The sequence below is a fragment of the Bubalus bubalis genome, chromosome 12 (genome assembly GCF_019923935.1).
Source record: "Bubalus bubalis isolate 160015118507 breed Murrah chromosome 12, NDDB_SH_1, whole genome shotgun sequence".
In the NCBI taxonomy this organism is placed as follows: domain Eukaryota; kingdom Metazoa; phylum Chordata; class Mammalia; order Artiodactyla; family Bovidae; genus Bubalus; species Bubalus bubalis.
The window spans coordinates 86,044,156-86,064,640 of NC_059168.1; the positions used below are offsets into that span (position 1 = coordinate 86,044,156).

At 50.3% G+C, this 20,485-nt stretch overlaps 1 protein-coding gene across 1 annotated transcript; it reads right to left on the reverse strand.

Moving 5' to 3' along the window:
• Positions 1-13,395: 13,395 nt before the first annotated feature.
• On the reverse strand, positions 13,396-19,396 carry C12H2orf50 (chromosome 12 C2orf50 homolog). The gene is made up of 3 exons (XM_006073757.4): positions 18,685-19,396; positions 16,796-16,835; positions 13,396-14,115 (listed from the first exon to the last, which is right to left on the reverse strand). Exons 1-3 carry the CDS (start codon positions 18,924-18,926, stop codon positions 13,924-13,926), a joined length of 474 nt encoding a protein of 157 aa, XP_006073819.3. The 5' UTR covers positions 18,927-19,396; the 3' UTR covers positions 13,396-13,923.
• Positions 19,397-20,485: the final 1,089 nt, after the last annotated feature.

A 20,485-nucleotide genomic window follows, 5' to 3' on the forward strand; every position in this document is an offset into this window, starting at 1 on the left:
AGAAAAGGAAAGATACAAACATCTGAATGCAGAGTTCCAAAGAATAGCAAGAAGAGATAAGAAAGCCTTCTTCAGCGATCAATGCAAAGACATAGAGGAAAACAACAGAATGGGAAAGACTAGAGATCTCGTCAAGAAAATTAGAGATACCAAGGGAACATTTCATGCAAAGATGGGCTCCATAAAGGACAGAAATGGTATGGACCTAACAGAAGCAGAAGATATTAAGAAGAGGTGGCAAGAATACACAGAAGAACTGTACAAAATAGATCTTCATGACCCAGATAATGACGATGGTGTGATCACTGACCTAGAGCCAGACATCCTGGAATGTGAAGTCAAGTGGGTCTTAGAAAGCATCACTACGAACAAAGCTAGTGGAGGTGATGGAATTCCAGTTGAGCTATTTCAAATCCTGAAAGATGATACTGTGAAAGTGCTACACTCAATATGCCAGGAAATTTGGAAAACTCAGCAGTGGCCACAGGACTGGAAAAGGTCAGTTTTCATTCCAATCCCAAAGAAAGGCAATGCCAAAGAATGCTCACACTACTGCACAATTGCACTCATCTCACACTCTAGTAAAGTAATGTTCAAAATTCTCCAAGCCAGGCTTCAGCAATATGTGAACCGTGAACTTCCTGATGTTCAAGCTGGTTTTAGAAAAGGCAGAGGAACCAGAGATCAAATTGCCAACATCTGCTGGATCATGGAAAAAGAAAGAGAGTTCCAGAAAAACTTCTATTTCTGCTTTATTGACTATGCCAAAGCCTTTGTGTGGATCACAATAAACTGTGGAAAATTCTTCAAGAGATGGGAATACCAGACCACCTGACCTACCTCTTGAGAAATCTGTATGCAGGTCAGGAAGCAACAGTTAGAACTGGACATGGAACAACAGACTGGTTCCAAATAGGAAAAGGAGTACGTCAAGGCTGTATATTGTCACCCTGCTTATTTAACTTCTATGCAGAGTACATCATGAGAAACGCTGGACTGGAAGAAACACAAGCTGGAATCAAGATTGCTGGGAGAAATATCAATAACCTCAGATATGCAGATGACACCACCCTTATGGCAGAAAGTGAAGAGGAACTCAAAAGCCTCTTGATGAAAGTGAAAGTGGAGAGTGAAAAAGTTGGCTTAAAGCTCAACATTCAATAAACAAAGATCATGGTATCTGGTCCCATCACTTCATGGGAAATAGATGGGGAAACAGTGGAAACAGTGTCAGACTTTATTTTTTGGGGGGCTCCAAAATCACTGCAGATGGTGACTGCAGCCATAAAATTAAAAGACGCTTACTCCTTGGAAGGAAAGTTATGACCAACCTAGATAGCATACTCAAAAGCAGAGACATTACTTTGCCAACAAAGGTCCATCTAGTCAAGGCTATGGTTTTTCCTGTGGTCATGTATGGATGTGAGAGTTGCACTGTGAAGAAGGCTGAGTGCCAAAGAATTGATGCCTTTGAACTGTGGTGTTGGAGAAGACTCTTGAGAGTCCCCTGGACTGCAAGGAGATCCAACCAGTCCATTCTGAAGGAGATCAGCCCTGGGATTTCTTTGGAAGGAATGATGTTGAAGCTGAAACTCCAATACTTTGGCCACCTCATGTGAAGAATTGACTCATTGGAAAAGACTCTGATGCTGGGAGGGATTGGGGGCAGGAGGAGAAGGGGACAACAGAGGATGAGATGGCTGGATGGCATCACTGACTCAATGGACATGAGTCTGAGTGAACTCCGCGAGTTGGTGATGGACAGGGAGGCCTGGTGTGCTGCGATTCATGGGGTTGCAAAGAGTCGGACACGACTGAGCGACTGAACTGAACTGAACTGCCCTCTCAGGAGTGTGTGTGTGTGTGTGTGTGTGTGTGTGTGTGTTGTATTTGTCTGCTTGAGCAGCATTAACAAACTACCACACAGTAGGGGGTTAAACAACAAGAAATGATTTTTTCACACTTCTAGAGGCTGGAAGTCCAAGGTACCAGCAGGATTGGTTTCTGAGGATGCCTCTCTCCTTGGCTTGTAGACAACTGCCTTCTCTTTCCTCTGTATGCACATGCCTGGTGTCTCTTCTTATAAGGACACCAGTCCTATTGCTTCGGGCTCCACCCTTAAGACCTCACTTAACCTAGATTACCTCTTTAAAGGTCTTATCTCCAAATTTTATGACAGTGTGGGTTGGGGCTTTGACACGTGAGTTTTGAGAGAACACAGTTCAGTCCATGATAGAAACATGTAGATGTTCACACACGCTCTGCATATACCCACATACATTTTATTGATATGTATATGTTACATGTATATGTTACCAAGTCCAAGCTTACTCTGCTCACCATGGGATAGGCCAATCAATCCGAGATCAAGTGTTGGGATGAGGAAGGGACTTTATTCGGGAGCCAGCTGACCAAGAAGATGGCAGGCTGAAGAGAAAGTCATGTTTGACTCTTTGTGACCCTGTGGACTATACAGTCCGTGGAATTCTCCAGGCCAGAACACTGGAGTGGATAGCTGTTCCCTTCTCCAGGGGATCTTCCCAACCTAGGGATCGAACCCAGGTCTCCTGCACTGTAGGCAGATTCTTTACCAGCTGAGCCACAGGAAAGCCCAAGAATACTGGAGTGGGTAGTCTATCCCTTCTCCAGGGGATCTGGTAGCAAATTCAAATGAGTCCCGTGAGCCACCAAGACAAGGTCCTGGGAGATGACAGAACTTTGGAATTTTGTAACTTCTGGAACTTTGGAGGGTCCAGAAGTTCTCTGCCAAGAAGAGCGTGTCAATGAGGGCTCGACTACAGACCACAGAATCTGTAGTAGTGGTAGCAGTGTTAGTCGTCCAGTTGTGTCTGACTCTTTGAGACCCCGTGGACTGGAGCCCACCAGGCTCCTCTGTCCATGGGATTCTCCAGGCAAGAATACAGAGTGGAGAGCCATTTCCCCCTCCAGGGGACAGAATCTGCCTCCTTCAGTTCAGTTGCTCAGTCATGTCCGACTCTTCGCGACCCCATGGACTGCAGCATGCCAGGACTCTCTGTCCATCACCAACTCCCAGAGTTTACTCAAACTCATCTCCATTGAGTCGATGATACCATCCAACTATCTCATCCTCTGTCATCCCCTTCTCCCACCTTCAATCTTTCCCAGCATCAGGGTCTTTTCAAATGAGTCAGCTCTTTGCATCAGGTGGCCAAAGGATTGGAGCTTCAGCTTCAGCATCAGTCCTTCCAATGAATATTCAGGACTGATTTCCTTTAGGATGGACTGGTCAGATCTCCTTGCAGTCCAAGGGACTCTCAAGAGTCTTCTCCAACACCACAGTTCAAAAGCATCAGTTCTTCGGCGCTCTGCCTCCTTAGTGAGCTAATTAGTATTTCGAGATGCTAAGCAGAGTGTGGAGTCAATGGGAGGGTGAGCAGGTATGAGGAGGCCCTCAGGAACAGCTTCCAGAATGTCACGGCCCTGGGAGGGGAGTGGCTGCGGCCACCTCCACTGCTGTCCTGTGACCAGGAGGGCTGCCCAGTCAGGGCGCCGGGGACTGACCCCCACAGCAGCCAGCCCAGCTGACCCTGAAGGACCCACCACTGCATCTCTGAGCTTCCAGAAGGGTCCTGGGCTCTGCCTTCTGCCCTCCCACTGCCCTTGAGAAGCCTGACGGCCAGGGTGTCACATCCAGGCCCCTTCCTGCCTGGCTCTCATGGTCAGGGTCTTAGCCTGCGACACAGTGACCACTGGGCAGTGCCACCAGGACCTCAAGGGCCTTGGACAAAAGACAGTTTCTGTTTGTTATTCCCTAGTGGGTGCTGGGGAGTGGTGGGAATCACGGAGGGCAAATCTAGTGGAAGCTGTTTGTTGTCTGTTGTGTTTAGGTATCAAAGCTGGAGATTGAGGGCTGAGGTCCCGATGTCTCAGGGGGACTTTCATCTGAAGTCCTGGCCGGGTCGGTCCTGGCTTCTCGTCTCCTTCCTGTGAGCTCTTGGGGCTCTGGTGCTCCGACCAGACTGCAGGGCTCCCAGGGCTGAGGAGGTGGCCGGAAAGCAGACAGGGGCAGCTGGAGAGGGCCCGGGACATGGGGCGTGGGCAAGAGAGAGTGACGGGCTGGCTCTGGGGACCAAGCACGGGCAGAGTGGCATAGACAGTGAGGAGTAGCCCGCCGTCACCTCACGATGCTGTCGTTAATCATCTCAGGGCCAAGAGTGCTCCCTGCTCTCCATAACCTCTCTCTGTTCTTCTGAAATCCTCTGCTGCTCTGAATGCCGGGAACTGGCTGTACTTAGCCACGGACCTGCAGTTCTTCAGTTTTGGGCTGTCTCGTTAGCAGCTGAGGGCAGCAGAGGAAAGAGGGCATAAAGGTGCCCGGTCATGGGGCAGGGAGGAGAAGCCGGCTCAGGAGGAGAGAGAGGCGGCGGGGAGGGGCACGCCTGCTCACCCTGGATCCGGGATGGAGTCTCAGTTATGTAGAGGTATACTTTCAGGTTTCACTTGCAAAGAGAATCTAGACAGTTGACTGAGTGTCCCCCATGGTTTCAATAAACCCAGCTCATGCTCAGATCCCATGCTTTTGGTGCAAGCAGTTCCTGCTTTGGCACGTGCCACAGGGATAGCCCTGGCCTCCACCCTGGTTAGACTGTTAGTCAGTGGACAGTTATGTCATGTGGGAAGAGTAAAATAGGGAAGCAAAGAAATTCCTTTAAAAAAATCATATTGAATGGAGGACAGTGTGGAGATTCCCTAAAAAACTGGAAATAGAACTGCCATACAACCCAGCAATCCCACTGCTGGGCATGCACACTGAGGAAACCAGAATTGAAAGAGACACGTGTACCCCAATGTTCATCGTAGCACTGTTTATAATAGCCAGGACATGGAAGCAACCTAGATGCCCATCGGCAGACGAATGGATGAGAAAGCTGTGGTACATAATACACAATGGAATGTTACTCAGCTATTAAAAAGAACACATTTGAATGAGTTCTAATGAGGTGGATGAAACTGGAGCCTATTATACAGAGTGAAGTCAGAAAGAAAAGCACCAATACAGTATATTAACACATATATACGGAATTTAGACAGATGGTAACAATGACCCTATATGTGAGACAGCAAAACAGACACAGATATAAAGAACAGACTTTTGGACTCTGTGGGAAAAGGCGAGGGTGGGATGATTTGAGAGACTAGCATTGAAACATGTATATTATCATATGTGAAATAGATCGACAGTCCAAGTTCAAGGCATGAAACGGCACTGACAGCCGGTGCACTGGGACTACCCAGAGGGATGGGATGGGGAGAGGTGGGAGGTGGGTTCAGGAAGGTGGGACACATGTATACCCATGGCTGATTCATGTCAATGTATGGCAAAAACCCACCACAATATTGTAAAGTAATTAGCCTCCAATTAAAATAAATAAATTAATTTAAAAATCTTATTGAAATATCGTTGACTTACAATATTGTATTAGTTTCAGGGACCAGATGCCATGATCTTAGTTTTCTGAATGTTGAGCTTTAAGCCAACTTTTTCACTCTCCTCTTTCACTTTCATCAAGAGGCTTTTTAGTTCCTCTTCACTCGATGGGGAAACAGTGGAAACAGTGTCAGGCTTTATTTTTGGGGGCTCCAAAATCACTGCAGATGGTGATTGCAGCCATGAAATTAAAAGACGCTTACTCCTTGGAAGGAAAGTTATGACCAATCTAGATAGCATATTCAAAGGCAGAGACATTACTTTGCCAACAAAGGTCCGTCTAGTCAAGGCTATGGTTTTTCCAGTGGTTATGTATGGATGTGAGAGTTGGACTGTGAAGAAAGCTGAGCACCGAAGAATTGATGCTTTTGAACTGTGGTGTTGGAGAAGACTCTTGAGAGTCCCCTGGACTGCAAGGAGATCCAACCAGTCCATTCTAAAGGAGATCAGTCCTAGGTGTTCGTTGGAAGGTCTGATGCTAAAGCTGAAACTGCAATACTTTGGCCACCTTCTGTGAAGAGTTGACTTATTGGAAAAGACTCTGATGCTGGGAGGGATTGGGGGCAGGAGGAGAAGGGGACGACAGAGGATGAGATGGTTGGATGGCATCACCGACTCGATGGACATGAGTTTGGGTGAACTCCGGGAGTTGAGGATGGACAGGGAGGCCTGGTGTGCTGCGATTCATGGGGTCGCAAAGAGTTGGACACGGCTGAGTGACTGATCTGATCTGATCTGATTAATTTCAGGGGTATACCAAAGTGATTCATATACAAATATATTTTTATTCTTTTCCAGTAAAAATTATAAATTACTGAGTATAGTTCCCTGTGTTATACAGTAATTCTTTACTGTTTATCTATTTCACATGTGATACTGTCTTTTTCTTAATCCCATACTCTTAATATATCTCTCCCTCCCATCCTTCCCCTCTGGGAACCATAGTTTTTCCCCCTATGTCTGTGAATCTGTTTTTGTTTTGTAAATAAGTTCATTTATACTCTTTTTAAGATTCCACACGTTAGTAATATCATAAAACATTTGTCTTTGCCTGTCTGACCTCATTCATCTAGTATGATCGTCTCCAGGTCCATCCATGTTTCTGCACTTGGCGTCATTTCATTCTTCCTTATGGCTGAGTAATATCCCATGTATATATCTCTCACATCTCCTTTATCCACCCATCTGTCAATGGACATTTAGGTTGCTTCCCTGTCTTTGCTGTTGTAAATAGTGCTGCCTTGAACATGTACATGTATCTTTTCAAATTAGAGTTTTCATCTTTTCCAGATGTATGCCCAGAAGTAGGATATATTTTAGTTTTTTAAGGAAAGTCCATAATGTTCTCCATAGCGGCTGTACAAATTTACATTCCCACCAGCAATGTAAAAGGGTTCCATTTTCTCCACACCTTCTCTAGCATTTATTATTTGTGAAGTTTTTGATGATGGTCATTCTGATCGGTGTGAAATGACTGTAGTTTTAATTTGCATTTCTCCAGTACTGAAATTAGCAATGTTGAGCACCTTTTCATGTCCTTTTTTGACCACCTGTGTGTCTTCTTTGAAGAAATGTCTATTTAGGCCTTTGGCCCATGTATTTGGATTGAGTGGTTTGGTTTTTTTTGATGCTGAGTTGTATGAGCTATTTGCATGTTTTGGAAATTAAGCCTTGTCAGTCGCATCATTTGCAAACATTTTCTCCCAATCAGTAGGTTGTCTTTTTGTTTTGTTATGATTTCCTTCACTGTTCACAAGCTTATAAAGTTTGATTAGGTCCCATTTGTTTATTTTGAAGTGAAGAGCTTTCCTGCAAGCATCAAAGGCTGATGATCAACAGCAGCAGTGACAGCGATAGATGTGTCTGGAATCTGTTGAGTGCCTGCTGTGTGCCCAGGTGCTTGACTTTCATTAAGTCGTTCCGCTTATCCCTTGAAGCAAGGAGGCTGTTCCCATTTTGGGGTGGTCTTGGCTGGGAGTTCCTGCCCTGGCACATGGCCCTGGCTCCTTCTTTTCCCTCCCTCTATCTTAGACTCTGTTTGTCATTTTGCCCCAGGACCAGCCGTAGGAGAGCTGCTCCAACCTGGGGCCTGGCCCATCCCTGCTGTTCTGTGAGTGCTGGCTGCCCCAGGGACATCTCTGAAACCTGGGATGTGTGAGACAGGACTTGGTTGTTTTGTCAGCCTCCACTGTCCTCCCAGCCTGGCCTTTACAGGCTGTATGATCTTGGGCCAGCCCTTGATTTTCCTTGGTCTCAATTTCTTCTTTTTAAAATGGGGATCACCATACCCAAGGGCTTCCCAGTAGCTCAGTAGTAAAGAACCTACCTGCCAATGCAGGAGACGCAGGACACAAGGGTTCAATCCCTGGGTCGGGAAGATCCCTTGGAAAAGGAAATGGCAACCCACTCCAGTATTCTTGCCTGGAGAATCTCATAGACCGAGGAGCCTGGTGAGTTAGTCCATGGGGTTGTGAAAGAATTGGACACAACTTAGCGACTGAAACAACATCAACAGTAACAACCATACCTGCCTCCTAAGGTTATTGAGAGAAACACAGTTGGTGCTCAAAATATGGTAATGTGCAAACTAGCAAAATGTTTTGGGGATTTGTGGACACTGGCTTTGCTCCTGGAGCTGTGGAGGAGGGCGGCCCTGGGTGGAGTCAGGTGTGGGTCCCGAAGGCCACACACGTCCCAGCTGGGACATCTTACGGGCATGATGGCTGATCTTTGGGGCTTCTCTGTGTCCTCAGGAGGGTGTGGGGGTGTTCTTCCATGCACACCCACTGGGATATCTCTGCAGCCCATAATAGTGTCCCCATCTGAAAGAAGTCTGCTCTTCCCTGTCCGCACAGTTCACAGCCTGTTACGTGAACCTGACCCCACTCCCTGGGACACAGCTGAGCAGAGCCAGGCAGCTCCCTGACAGCAGCTGGCTGGAAATACCTTCCAGGGAACATTGGCATCAAGCACTGAGTGACTCCATTCTCAGTCCGTCTCATCAGTAGGCGAACCATCAGCTCAGGGGCCATTCCTCTCATACGTGCATTTAGAAGGTCCCCAAGCCTGTAGAAAGCTTGCAAGAATAGTTCAGTGCACACCCATATGCTCTTAAGTTTATCAGTTGTTACCATTTTTATCCACCTTTGCTTTATCCATCACTCGCCTACAGACCACCCACATTTTTGTTGTTGTTGTTAAACCATTTACAAGTTAGTTACAGACATGAAGCTTCATAACTTTGTCAACAAAGGTCCGTCTAGTCAAAGCTATGGTTTTTCCAGTAGTCATGTATGGATGTGAGAGTTGGACTATAAAGGAAGCTGAGTGCCGAAGAATTGATGCTTTGAACTGTGGTGTTGGGGAAGACCCTTTAGAGTCCCTTGGACTGCAAGGAGATCCAACCAGTCCATCCTAAAGGAAATCAACCCTGAATATTCATTGGAAGGACTGATGCTGAAGCTGAAACTTCAGTACTTTGGCCACCTGATGTGAAGAGCTGACTCATTTGAAAAGACCCTGATGCTGGGAAAGAGTGAAGGTGGGAGAGGGGGACGATAGAGGATGAGATGGTTGGATGGCATCACCAACTCAATGGACATGAGTTTGAGTAAACTCCAGGAGTTGGTGATAGACAGGGAGGCCTGGTGTGTTGTAGTCCATGGAGTCACAAACAGTCGGTCACAACTGAGCGACTGAATTGAACCCATGATGCTTTACCCCTAAATAACATATATCTTGTAAGAACAAGGATGTTCATCTACATATCCAGGTATAATTATCACCTTGTGCAAGTTTAAGCTGATATCTAATCTTTAGTCCATATTATCTGATATTTAGTCCATTATCTAATACTTAGTCTCAAGGTGTCCTTTAGAGCTGCTTTTGTTTGACTCGGGAGCTGGTCACCTTGATCTGGGTCATGTCCTCAGACTTCCTTTGTCTTTTATGACCTTGATGTCTTGAAGGGAGCCTGGTGTTTCTCCAGTTCCCCTCAGGTTATATGAGGCAGGTGGGAGTGCTCCCTGGGTGAGCCTCCTCCCCCATGGGTCCCATGATGTCAGCTTCATGTGGACCTGTGAGCAAGAAACGGGCTAGTGTGTCCCCCTGCATTGCTGTACCAACTCCGTAAAGGTCCCCTGGAAGCTGGGAGATTCAGGGCTCACAGAAGGCTCAGAGCTCAGAGGAGCCCTGAGCTAGGGACGTCCTAGGAATCTGTCCCCCCACCTCCTCACCCCAACTGAGCCCTGCAGAGGAGGATGCTGCATGATGTAGGACTGGGCCAGGGTGATAAAGTCCCTGGCTTAATTTCCAAATTGGGAGAAGATGGCAATAATACTTACAAAGGAGATGGTTTGGGTAACGGGCCAGGCACAGACTCTGTGCCCAATACACCTCACTTCTGTCCGTGACTGTACTCCAGGGAAGTGGTGAGGCCGGGTGAGCCTGAGCCCCCGCCCCCTGCCCAGGGCAGACAGAGACGCTCCCCTAGGGTCCCTCCAGTCTGCAGGGGCTCAACCACTTACATCCTATTTAACCTTGATTACTCTCATTTCCTGGGAGTTCCCAGAATGCCTCTTTGACATACTCTCTCTAATGGAAATAGCTTTTTTGTTTTTGTTTTCTGGGCATAAACGTAAAATGGAGCTTGCTTATAGAAAAAATGTAAATCGAGTCTTTAAGGAGCCGCCAACAGCTGTCTTTGACCAGCCCAGTCCGGGTTGGGTACACTTGGCTGTCCTGTGATGCTACCTTGATGTGACCTTGACCTAACTGTACTGACCTCTAACTTTTGTCCAGGCACTTGATCTCACATTGGACAGGGAACCCAGTTTCCTCTCAGATTCTGAAAAAGATGGCTGCAGCCTCCAAGTCCAAGTGCAGAGGGCTGTGTCCTGTTGTGGGTGACCTTGTCTCATTACAGAATCAGGCCTGGTTTGTTCCATTACACTCTGCAGTGGTCAAGGGTTGGCAGTGAAGTGGGTGTCCTGAGTAACCCCTGATAACACCGAAGACCTATTCTTGGTGGTGATGGAGGATCCTGCAGGTTGGGAAACAGTCCCCCTTTTCCAAGGACCCAAAGACTGTCCTTGAGCAGAAGAGGTCTGCTGCTGCTAAGTCACTTCAGTCATGTCTGACTCTGTGCGACCCCATAGACGGCAGTCCACCAGGCTCCCCCGTCCCTGGGATTCTCCAGGCAAGAACACTGGAGTGGTTTGCCATTTCCTTCTCCAATGCATAAAAATGAAAAGTGAAAGTGAAGTCGCTCAGTCATGTCCGACTCTTAGCGACCCCATGGACTGCAGCCCACCAGGCTCCTCCATCCATGGGATTTTCCAGGCAAGAGTACTGGAGTGGGGTGCCATTGCCTTCTCCAGAAAAGGTCTCAGTTCAGTTCAGTTCAGTTCAGTCGCTCAGTCGTGTCCAACTCTTTGCGACCCCATGAATCGCAGCATGCCAGGCCTTCCTGTCCATCACCAACTCCCGGAGTTCACTCAGACTCACGTCCATCGAGTCAGTGATGCCATCCAGCCATCTCATCCTCTGTCATCCCCTTCTCGTCCTGCCCCCAATCCCTGCCAGCATCTTGCTAAATACTGGGGACTCAAGTTTTGGAGGATTACGGAGGTCAGTACTGTGCAGTGAATGAGTGTAGTCTCAGGCCGATAGTCAGTCTCTGGAAGTAGGCAGCTGTGTGCTGTTGGGCAAGTGACTTAACCTTTCTGTGCCTCAGTTTTATCCACCTTAGGGCATAATGATACTGAAGTTTGCTGAGAGGAATAAAGGACTCCAAACACATAAATGACAGTGACATTTAAGGTTAGCTGTGAAACTGAAAAAAGCCCACGAAAGTGTCAGAAAAAGTGGCCATTCTCTCCCCTGGTCCATTTTCCTTCTCTCTTCAGGAGGTGGTGCCTGGGCTCCTGCAAAAGACACAGCAGAAAGCCCAGAGACCTGGGCTTTGTTTCCAGAGTTTCGGGATTTTAGCCTCTCGTGAATATAACCTCCCTGCCTGCTAACTTTTGGGGGTTGTTATGAGAAGCAAAGTCTGCCCTGGTGGCTCCTGCAGTGCAGAAGACCTGGGTTCCATCCCTGGGTCGGGAAGATCCTCTGGAGGAGGGCATGGCAACCCACTCCAGTATTCTTGCCTAGAGAATCCCATGGCCAGAGCAGCCTGGTGGGCTACAGTCCATAGGGTTGCAGAGAGTCAGACAGGACTGAAGTGACTTAGCACACACACAAGAGGAAGAAACGAAGGAATAAATTTAAATGCTTCCCACTGGAAATGTGGATGATGGCTGTTTCTGTTTGTTTGCTTCTGCTCCATACACACACACACACACACACACACACACGTCCCTCACAAGCTCCTCCCACCTGTGCACCCCCTCTCACCTCCTCCAAGGCCTCTCCACTCCTCAGCTGTGGAGACAAGACCACCGGCTGTTTTGCTCCTGGCCCCTGGGCCACGGCTTTGTCTCAAGGCTGCATCTGCACCGCGAGGGAAAATCCAGCCCGAGCTACATGACCGAGAGGAAGAGCAGGACTAGCACACTGGCTTGTTTGCTTAAAATATACCTTTATTATTTTATATTTTTGGCCGCATTGTGTGGCATGTGGGATCTTAGTTCCCCAAACAGGGATCAAACTCATGTCCCAGGCGATGGAAGCTTAGCGTCTTAACCACTGGGCCACCAGGGAAGTCCCTAAAACTATTGTTTTTTAACCAAAAAGAGGAAAGAAGTCCTAACTGCAATTTTTGCCTGGACATGAGTGGCCCAGACCGTCCTTCATAAAGTGGACACGGGCCACTGACACTGCTCTTGGGAGGCAAAGGAGATCAGCACTCAGGGAGTGGCCCTTCCTTCCAGACCCTGGGCCAGCCCTGCCCACGTGAGCATCGCCTAGACCCCAGGCAATCCTGCTCCCTTTTCTGGCCCGAGCCCAGGCCAGGTGCCTCCCTGTCTGCCCCGCAGCACAGAGGATGGATCCTGGTCACGGGCTCCCTGGGGTGGCCAGCACTGTTTCAACTGGGATCCGCTGTAGGCAGGCTCCCCTCACTCCAGCTTCACCCTGGCCGCCCTGCCCATGACATGGGTAACGAAAGAGATGGAGACGCCGACTGGAGAGCCGACCCTCACGGCAGCTTCTGTCTGAGGACCCACGTCTTCCCCGGGTGACGGTGTTAGGACGGTGCTCGCCCTCCCCAGAGAGGGGCATCCGCGGCAAATACACCCTCCCGCTGTGTTGCAGGCACTGCTGTAAACAATCACACAAGGTAACTCATTGAACCCTCCCAACAACCTGACAAAATCGACAATTTTATCCCTATATGTGGTAGCAGAAAACTGGCCCCCCAAAGACGTCCATGTCCTACGCCCTGGCACCCTGCATGCAAAAGGGACTTTGCAGGTGTGATTAAATTAAGGACTGTGAGCTGGAGAGATTATCCCAGATGTTTGGGGTGGGTCAGTGTGGTCACAGGGTCCTTAAAAGATAGGGGAGGAGGTAGAGAGAGAGAGAGAGATTTGAAGATACCATTGCTGCCCTTCTCCAGGGGAAGACTCTTGAGAGTCCCTTGGTCTGCAAGGAGATAAAACCAGTCAATCCTAAAGGAACTCAACCCTGGATATTCACTGGAAGAACCGATGCTGAAGCTGAAGCTCCAAAACTTGGGCCACGTTGGCGCGAAGAGCCAACTCAGTGGAAAAGACGCTGATGCTGGGAAAGATTGAGGGCAGGAAGAGAAGGGGGTGACAGAGGATAAATGAGATGGTTGGATGGCATCACTGACCCAAAGGACATGACTTTGAGCAAACTCCGGAAGGTGGTGAAGGACAGGGAAGTCTGGTGTGCCGCAATCCATGGGGTCATAAACAGTTGGACATGACAAGCAACTGAAAAACAACAACAACATTTCTGCCCTTGAGGGTGAAGGAGCCAAGGGCCAAGGAGTTTGAACAGCTTCCGGAAGCTGGAAGAGGTCAGGCATCAGATTCCTCCAGCCTCCAGAAAGGAATGTGGCCCTACCAACGCCTTCAGTTTAGTTAGTCCAGCAAGAGCTGCTTTGGATTTCTGTCTTCAGGATTGCAAGATAACATGCATGTGTGGTTTTCAGACCCTCAGTCACCTGTTACATCAGCGATGGAAACACCACGTCACAGGTGGGGAAATGGAGGCTCCAGTGACCTGCCCAAGGCTGCAGGTGCGGTCAGCGCTCCTGACCATGTGCACGGCCCCCTCTCGTGGGCCGTGACCCCTAGCGAAGCCCCACCATCGCCGGTTACATGGCCTTGGGCAAGCCCTTGAATCCTGTCCTTCTCAGGTGTGACGATGAGCCAGGAGCCCTCTTGACCTCGTGTGGGGCTCAGAGATACTGACCCCCAGCTTGTGTGGGATGCTGTCTGAGGCTCTGGTGATGGCTCCCCAGCAGTGTCCACCCGGCCCTCCTCTTAGATGGGCTGCAGCTCCTCTTCCAGCTTCTTCTTCCGGGCTCCTTCCACGAAGAAGAAGTCAAGGCCAATGAGGGTTTTCCCCAGAGGCGTGTCCACCCGGCTGCCTATGGCCCGGTTCGTGGAAGTGGAGGCAGTGTCAGAGAAGCGAGGCACGTGGTCTGGCAGCTTTACGGGCTCCTTCTTGTTGCCCTGAGGACCGGGAGACATGAGGGTCATCTGCTGGGGGAAAGACAACTGGAGAGGCCTGAGCAGGGAGGAGAAGGGGGAGGGGCAGGTGACCTCTGCAGGAAGCATCCTCTGGGGGCCTGACCCCAGACCCTGCTCTGGATCCAAACTCAACTCTCCAGCCCAGACACCCTCTTTATCCTTCTCACCCCCAGGGCTGCCTACCCAGTGGCTTCCCTTCCCACACCCCTTCACTGGATTGCTTGACCTGCAATAGCTGAGGGAGGGACCACATTTAACTCTTTCTCCATCGTCCCGGCTGAAGATGCTGCCCCATTCGTGGTGGGAGCACCATGGGGTTTGTTTTCTTTCTTTGGTCAATTTTTACTTTAAGTCTAACACACACATTACATTTACATTTAAAGTCACTCAGTCGTGTCTCTTTGCAACCCCATGGACTATACAGTCCATGGACTTCTCCAGGCTAGAATACTGGAGCGGGTAAGCCTTTCCCTTCTCCAGGGGATCTTCCCAACCCAGGGATCGAACCCAGGTCTCCTGCATTGCAAGCGGATTCTTTACCACCTGAGCCACAAGGGAAACCCAAGAATACCAGAGTGGGTAGCCTATCCCTTCCCTAGCGGATCTTCCTGACCAAGGAATCGAACCGGGGTCTCCTGCATTGCCGGTGGATTCTTTACCAACTGAGCTACCAGGGAAGCCAAAAATCTGACGCTTCCTGCCGCTTAAGAGAGAGAGAAAAAATGTTTGACTTTGCAGCCTGTTTCCTCCATTTGGAGACCCCTAGCCCTCCTGCCTGTTACCTTCTCATTCCCCCCTTTTCTTTAGGAGAATTATGTTGCTTCACCAATTTAGGGACGATGCCCCTTATCAGCTTGGAAGCAGTTACGGAATGAAAATTAAGCCCCTTTCCCTGGGCAACACACACACAAGTACCCAAGTCCCAGCTCAACCCAGCCCCCCAACTCCCCCTGCCCCCCAACCAGGAAACAGAATCCCATCCGCCTCAGAGGCCTACATTTAACCCTCAGTCACTGTCTCCACCTCCCAGCGGACCTGGTCTGGACCTCTAAACACCAGGAGCTGGCTTACCTGGTTCTGAAGTTTACTGTAAAGGGATCCTGTCTCTGCCCTCCGGCCCCTTTCTCTCACTACGTGATGTGAGAGTCCCCCGTGTTCCCGTGTGTGGCTGCGGCTCCTTCGTTCTCCATGTTACACGGTATTCCGCGGTGTGGTTGTGTGAATACTCCACAGGTCACTTATCTATTCTGCCACGGGGACATTTGGGCTTGTTTCCAGTTTGGGGGGTCTTAGGAGGGGTGCTGCCCTGAACATGCTACCTGGTGCCTTCTGTAAACTGATGGATGCGTTGAGTAAACGTCTGGATTATGACTAATCTGATAAGCCTTCCCTGTCCTTGTTTATGGTTAACTTTGTGCTGCTCTGTGTCAAATCAAAGTGACAGGACCAGTTTCTAAGAAACAGGATCCCAGCTCTCACCTGGGAAAGTCTGTGCGGAGGTGGCCCCACGGTGTGGGGTTTCTGGGCAGGGCACAGGTCTCAGGGGTCAGGTTGCTGATACACAGCCCTGGGCAGGGAGAGACTCTGTAGCCTGGGAGCCCGAATCAGGGGCTCCAGGTTGGAATTCAGATCCTGTGAGCTAAATCTTCCATCTAAGGACCAAAAGCAGCCCCACAAGTCTGGTCTTACAGTTGTCAAACCATCCTTAAAACCCACAGGGGCCGCTGTGTCAGTGTGGCCACCACCTTGGTTGGCTGGTTACACTGTTCAGTTTCCAGTTTGGTTCTCTGACCATGCTTTTATCAGCCAGATCATTCTTCATTTGCTCATTGCTCTAACATGAACTGAGCACGAAATAGTTATTGGGTGCTGGGGGGTAAAGAATAGCTGGGGGTGTGTGTTCAGCAATGAAGCCATCTTTGTCCTTTCTCTGAGGGAGCCCATGGCCAGGTAAGATTGCTCATTGCACAATGTACCCAAGGAATGGGTGAGATGTGCTGGAGAGTAAAGAATATGGTGATCTGGCCATGCTTGCCAGGAAGGGGCCTCTTGGGTGGGGCCTTGAAGGATGAATAGGAGGCCATTAGTCTAATGAAGTGGAAAGGGCATAAAAGAGAGTGTGGAGTGAGCAAGGAAGGGGAGGAGGCAGGGCTGGATCATGGGAAGTGTTGCAAACCAAAACCATCTTGGAAAATGCAGATTTATGGAAGGATTTTAAACCAGGGAGAGAGAGAGAGTTTTGCAGTTTAGAAAAGTCACTCTGGTAGCCACGTGGAGGATGGATTCGAACTGGTGATATTAGATGCAGGGAATTTGTTTACAAATGTGTTCACTCAGACTCATCCTCTCTGTGGAGCCAACCTCACCTCACTCTATCTTGCTGACACCGTCGGACCGAGAGAAACATGTCAGCAGCTGGTACTGACCAGTTCCAGTGAGTTCATCTCACTGCAGTCAAGGAACACTGGGGAAAATCCATTTCTAAATGCTCTAAGAAGTATTTTCTTTCCCATCAAATCCAGGGTTTCTGGAAACAAGGTTGCATTTTATTCATCTCTGTACATTCCAGCATCTAGCACCCAGCAGGTCCTCAGTAAACATGAGGTGCATGAATAAACACTCCAAGTGCAAGCATTTCAGATGGGAGCACGGTTTGTCTTACCATGGGGTCATAGTCTTTCAGGAAACTCCAGTTCTGAGCCCTGGAAAGGAAAACATGATGACAGTGTGATCCTCCAATGTTTTCACCATCATTTTAACAGGGTCACTCAGATGGTAAAGAATCTGCCTGCAACACAGGAGGCCCGGGTTCAATCCCTGGGTCAGGAAGATCCCCTGGAGGAGGAAATGGCAACCCCCTCCAGGATTCTTGCCTGGAGAATCCCATGGATGGAGGAGCCTGACGGTCTACAGTCCATGGGGTCTCAGAGTCGGACATGGCTACATGACTAACACTTTCACTCCATTTCAAGGGAATAAGTTGCTGCCACAAATGCGTGTATTACATCATGGAGGAACTACAATCATTAAGTGGAACAAACTCCAAGGATCAACATTTCAATAGAGAGGAAAGTCTGATTGCAGAGGGTGTGGCAGGTGGATCAGGAAACCGGAAGCCATCTCATCCCATGCCTCTGCCGGGCTGGGGTCGGGTGTGGCAGGGGACAGGTGGGGGTGGGGGTTGGTCTGCTGGGCTTTTGTGAAGAAAAGCCAGCTTTCATTTCCACAAAGCTTGGTAACCTTCCAGGGCATCCGGCAGAGGAAGGTGGGTGGTGGTGTGGGGAAGTGATACTGAGAAGAACGGCGTTATCTGTGCTGGCAGTTTCATTTTTAATCTATTTTTAAAAAGTCAAATAATTCTCCAAGACTTAAAAGAAAAAAAGGTTTCTCTGCCCCAATCCACATAGACAACAAACACCACGACCTAGAGTCATGGCACCAGGGGCACCCCGTCTTTGTAAATGTCCCCTGTACCCCAACACACACACACTCCATCTCTCTGACTCCAATCCATCCGTCAGCATTTCTAATTCTACCGCCAAAATCTCACTTGAATTCTCCCACCGGTCCCCAGCTCGGGCCACCATGGACTCGCCTGGCTATCGCCAGTTTCTTAAATGTCACTTGGCTCTGTCCCCACTGCCCCTCCCCCACCACTTCGATGTGTTCCAGACACAGCAGCCACACTGGTTACTTAGACTGTAAACTAGCTCCAGTCAGCCTCTTGCTTAAGACCCTCCAGGGTGTCCCATGACATTCGAAAAAAAAGTTATTGGGACTTGGGTTACTGCCCGGCTGCCTCCTCCTACTCCCCACCCTGAGGCTCTTGTCCCCTTCCTGACCACCCCAGCCACACTCATGGTCTTTATGTTGTTGCTTTTTTTAATACACCAAACTCTTCCATGGCCCTTCTCATACTCGGGTCCCAGCCTGAGTGCCACCTCCCCAGCCAGGCCTCCGTGAGCCCCTAGAAAAGCAAGACGCCATTCTGCTCCATTGGTTCTCTCCTGACACCAGCTGCACGTTGCTCTTGCCTGTGTCTCTGTTGCTTTTTGGCTGCCTTGTCCTGAGAGTGAGGACTCCGTGGAGACGGGCCTGGGCCCGTCTTGTCCCCTGTGGTGGCCTGGCACGGCGGCGGCTCTTCTGGGACTTCTGGACTGAATGATGCCTGAAGGGACGCCCTTTGCCAGGTCAGAGGGCCGGCGCCCCTCCCCAGGCTGCTGCCACGGCTTCCTGACCTCCCCAGCTCCCACCCTCACAGTTCATCCTTTGAGCTCCAGCTGGAAGGATTATTGCAAAGGGATGCCAGGCTTCCAGGATGGACACGGTGGGGTCTCACCTCCTGCCTACCTGGCCCTACTCTGTGGGCCCATGCTGGGCTCCCTCACCTCCCCCGGTCCAGGCTCTCGCTCCTTGGCCCAAGCACTTTTCTATCAGTGCCCTTAACCTGGCTTACTCCCTCTCACCCCCAGGTCTCCCTTTCTCCAGAAGCTTCCTAGACCCTGAGCTAGGCTGGGGGGCCCTGGGGAGGGGACAGGGCAGGACACTCACCAGCGCTGCTGGCTCCTCCTCTCAGCCTCCAGCAGCTCCCTCCACAGCTGGTCCCGCTGCACACCATCAGCCCCCAGGGCTGACCATTTGGCTTTCGGGGCCTGGGGGCCACCTGTGGGACCCCTGCCCACCACAGGGCCTCCTGGGGCAGTGGACGGGACTGAGGCTGGAGGCCTTGTTGAAGGCAGTCGGTACTCAGCTGATGTAGTTCTCTGGAGCCCAGGAGTGGGGCGGCTTCCCATGGGTGCAAGTGTGTAAGAGTGTGTGTGTGAGAGAGAGAGAGAGACTCCTGCCTGAGCTCAGAGAGCTTTCCCGCATTCACACCAGGAGAGCTGTGCAGGGGTTCTGCTCTATGGCCCCCCGGATCCTGAGCTCAGAGTGGCCAATGGGGACCAGGCCCTCCAGGCTGCAGAGAGCGTTGGAGCCCAGTCGTGTCTGAGCTTCTGTCTGTGTTGACTGTTGCCCTGGGAACGGGCAGCTTCCTAGTGTGCTAAGGAGGGGGAGGGCCCCGTGTGTGCATGTGTGTATGTGTGTGTGTGTGTGTGTGTGTGTGTGTGTGTGTGTGTGACATCTGAGCCCCAGGCTTGGGTGGAGAGACTTCCTGGTCTGAGTCAAGCCAGCTTAGCTGCCCTCAGCCCTGCCCCCCTGCCCCGCTGGCTGAAGATTTCAGTACAGCCTGGGGGAGAGGGGCAGTAAGAAGAGAGGTGGGTGCTGTGGGGCTCACAGGAGAAGGTGGATGGGCGGTGCTTTGTGAATGAGAGTGTGGTGCTTTGCATACGTGCCAGGCAAGGGAAGGTCAGTGATGCTGCACAATTAACACCTGCTCTTCTGCAGAGAACTGGAGGGTTTGCAAAGTGCTGCCCTCGATCTTGCTTGACTCCCCCAGTCATGCAAAGCAGGCATCTCCAAGCCCACTCTACAGGTGAGGAAATGGAGGCCCTCGCCAGCACGATAAGTGGCTGCCCAGGGCCACTCAGGTACCAGTTGTAGCCGGGCCTTGAGTTCAGATCCTCAGAAGGAAACAGTGAGAGCCCCCAGGGTGGGGATTCCCGTTCTGAACCTCTGGCCCTGTTTCTGCTCTGACCCACTCAGCCCAGTTCCCTTGTGGCCCCAGGCCCCTCCTGCTCTGCTCAGCTGGCATCCTCAGATATCTTCCCCTTTGGTTTGTGTCCTCGGCCCATTGCACTTCCCGGGCTCTGGACTCCTTCTTACCCCTGTGTGTGTTGGCAAAGTCATGGATCTGTGGGATGACCCGCTGGGCATGGTGCTCCTGCCTCTGCAAGGCTGGGAAGCAGACACACGGGCGGATGGCTACACACATACACGAACACACACGCACACACATGCAAAGTCCTGCTGTGTGGACCGTGCACAAGGCACCCCAGGGTGTTGGCACAGGTGTAGCCAACACACCAGCTGTTTGCCCACCCTGGGTGCATCTTTTGGATTCTGTTTTCATGAAGAAGGCCCCAAGGACTTGGGTCTTATGGGTGCAAAGCATTTCCAGGTCGAAAAATTGGGGCAAATGCAAAAGCTTGCCAGGTGGCTCAGTGGGTAAAGAACCTGCCTGCCAGTGCAGGAGATGAAGAGACTCAGGTTCTATCCTTGGCTGGGGAAGACCCCTGGAGGAGGAAATGGCAACCCACTCCAGTATTCTTGCCTGGAGAATCCCATGAACGGAGGAGCCCGGTGGGCTACGGTCCCTGGGGTTGCAAAGACTTGAACACATGACTGAGCTACTGACTGAGTGCAAATCTTGGACACAGGAGAGAACAGCGGTATTTGAGCTCTGTCATTGGGG

Bases quoted from the DNA above. Each gene is read 5' to 3' on its own strand.
- C12H2orf50 (XM_006073757.4), bottom strand. From the start codon at position 18,926: ATGGGAAGCCGCCCCACTCCTGGGCTCCAGAGAACTACATCAGCTGAG. The intron at 16,836-18,684 runs GTGAGTGTCCTG...TTTCCTTTCCAG, and splicing joins AGGAGGAGCCAGCAGCGCTG to GGCTCAGAACTGGAGTTTCC. The intron at 14,116-16,795 runs GTAAGACAAACC...CCCGGTCCTCAG, and splicing joins TGAAAGACTATGACCCCATG to GGCAACAAGAAGGAGCCCGT.